General features: G+C 44.7%; 1 protein-coding gene across 1 annotated transcript; it reads right to left on the minus strand.

The window, feature by feature from the left end:
- Positions 1-665: 665 nt before the first annotated feature.
- LOC125561897 lies at positions 666-1,985 on the minus strand. Its single transcript, XM_048726695.1, has one exon. The coding sequence runs from the start codon at positions 1,983-1,985 to the stop codon at positions 666-668; it is 1,320 nt and encodes a 439-aa protein (XP_048582652.1).
- Positions 1,986-2,719: the final 734 nt, after the last annotated feature.

A 2,719-nucleotide genomic window follows, 5' to 3' on the forward strand; every position in this document is an offset into this window, starting at 1 on the left:
GAGTATGCGGGTATCCATTGTGAGTAGTAGGAAAACAATCCGAGGCATCTGTTCAGAGACTTTGAGTCACTTGGAACGGGTAGCTCTCGCAAAGGGCGTAGACGTTCTGGGTCTGGACTGATATTCCCTTCCTCAACCACATATCCAAGGATAGGAAGACGCCTGGTGGAGTAGATGCTCTTGTCGTTGTTATAGCAGATGTTCTTGCGCTTAGCAGCTTCAAGGAAACTCTGAAGGTTGGAATCATGCTCTTCTTGGTCTTTCCCACAGATTGTGATGTTGTCGAGATAAGGGAAGACCGCTTTGAGATTGTTCTCTTCCACAAACTTAGTCATCTCTCTCTGGAAGCAGGCCACCCCGTTGGTGACGCCGAATGGGAGTCGGCTAAACTGATACAGGTTACCTCTAGCTTCGAATGCTGTGTACGGTTTATCCTCATCTTTGAGAGGGATCTGATGATAAGCACTGCGTAGATCAATAGTGCTGAAGATTTTGTACTGGGCGATCTGGTTAACCAAGTCGGTTATTCGTGGTAATGGGAATGCGTCGAGGAGGGTAAACCTGTTGATGGTCTGTGAGTAATCAATTACTAGCCTCTTCTTGTGATTCTCATCCTTGGTTACTACAACTTGTGCTCGCCATGGAGAGCGACTGGGCTCAATGATTCATTCATTAAGCAGCCTCTTAACTTCTTCATCAATGAACGTGGAATCTTCTTGGCTGTAGCGGCGTGACTTTGTGGCAATAGGATGACAGTCTGCTGTCAGGTTTGCAAATGGCTCAGGCGGGTCTACATTCAGAGTGCTGAAGCTACAGACGGAGAGGGGCGGTTCGGAGCCCTTGTACTGGAAGATGACACTTTCGTGCTTTGACTGAAAGTCTACTCCTAATATGAGGTCTGCACATAGCCCAGGGAGTACAGAAAACTTGAGGCCTTCATATCTCCGTCCTTGGTAGGTAAGATCAACTGTGCAAGTACCACTAACCTTGATGGCGCCTGTCGAGGAGGTTGCCATGGATACGGTACTAGATGAGGGCTGGACTGTCAGACTTGCTTGCTCTACTAGACTGGGATGGATATAGCTTTCACTACTCCCACTGTCAAACAGGGCCTTGACTTGCAATCCTTGGATATTGACGACACCACATGATTTAGAGAGGGATTTTGGTGGGTTAGCTGTCAATGTGGCGAGTATCGGGGACCAAGTTGCTGCCGAAACTCTTTCTTTTGGAACCGCCTTTCCTTTACAAACTTTAGCAAAATGGCCTTTCTTTTGACACTTGTTGCAAATAGCCTCCAGGGCAGGACACTTCGGTCGAGGGTGTTTCTTGTTTCCACAGAAAAAGCAAGTAGCTTTATCGAGTTTCATTGTAGCTACAGTAGACTCGTCAGGCTGTTCTGCTGACAATGAGGTGCTGTTACAAGGTAGTGCTGCATTTATAGGTATCTGTGGTGCTCCATATGATTCTGAACTCCTCATAGCTGACTCCAGAGCTCGAGCCTGGTCAAACATGGTCTTTAGATCAAGTGTTTTGTTCTCCAACAATCGTTGCCTGATTGTGTTGGATTGCAGACCTGTAATAAACGCATCCCGTATGCTCTCTTCGCTGTACTGCGCTGCGGTTACACTCTTAAAATCACAGTCCTTACTCAGTGTTTTCAGAGCTTGCAAGTACTCATCTAAGCTTTCCGATGGTTGCTGGCGTCTCGTTGCAAGTAGATGGCGAGCGAAGATCTCATTCCGTGGTCTAACATAAAGGGCTTGTAGCGCCTCAATTGCTGCATCGTATTCCGTACAATCTTCGATGTGTTGGAAGAGTGTTGGAGAAACAAAGTTAGTTAAAACGGTCAACTTGTCCAGGCCCGTCTGAGGTAGAACTTGTACGAAATTCTCGAAGGTCCTTTTCCAATGGAGCCATTCCTTCTGGGCCGTGCTGCTATTTGGATCGGTTTCTAGGCGTTCAGGACGCAGTACTTTATCCATGGGACTTCAGAAAATATGTTGATTAAATTGTAGTAGAAGGTATGCCTCTAAACTGAGGCTTTAATCAACATAAATCTACAGCTTGTAAAACTAAACCGAAAACTAAGCAAGATGGCTGCCCCTAGAGATTCTATGGGGTAAAACCGCTGTACAACAATAAACATAACACAGGCAGCCCAACACGTAATGTTCAAGGTTCTTAACATACATAAATACTACAGGAATACACCTTTGGATGTGATTTCCTGGCTACAGGCACGGGGATTACTGGCAAGGGAAATGCTTTGCCCACATCACGACCAGCCAATTCCAATGATACTAACTCTGTGCCCTGACAGGTCTGATGGCTACAAATGGTAAGCATAATAGCACCACGCAATCAGTAAATAACTTTCAATATGTTGTACATTTGCTCAGATTAATATCTGAGTCTTTAGGAAGTTTGAAGTCAAGGCGTAGCACGATCAAAAGGCCGTTATTGCGAATTCACTGTACAATAAGGAGGCTCGTATTCCGATGACTACCGTGTTAACGGTTTGGTTATGTTTTATATAATATGGCTGTATAGTTATATCGGGTCCGTTATATCTTCCTATATCTCTTTTCTCGGAGCGATGAATTCCTTTGAACGGATATGATAAAATCATGCATACATAATGACTGTAACACCAGAAAAGATAATAATCTTCATCAAAATATTCGCCTTGAAAAATCACAGAATTTATCAAGAAGCA

The sequence above is a fragment of the Nematostella vectensis genome, chromosome 4 (assembly GCF_932526225.1).
Source record: "Nematostella vectensis chromosome 4, jaNemVect1.1, whole genome shotgun sequence".
Lineage (NCBI taxonomy): Eukaryota > Metazoa > Cnidaria > Anthozoa > Actiniaria > Edwardsiidae > Nematostella > Nematostella vectensis.

Excerpts from the sequence above, each read along its gene's own strand:
- LOC125561897 (XM_048726695.1), bottom strand. The coding sequence starts at position 1,985 with ATGGATAAAGTACTGCGTCCTGAACGCCTAGAAACCGATCCAAATAGC.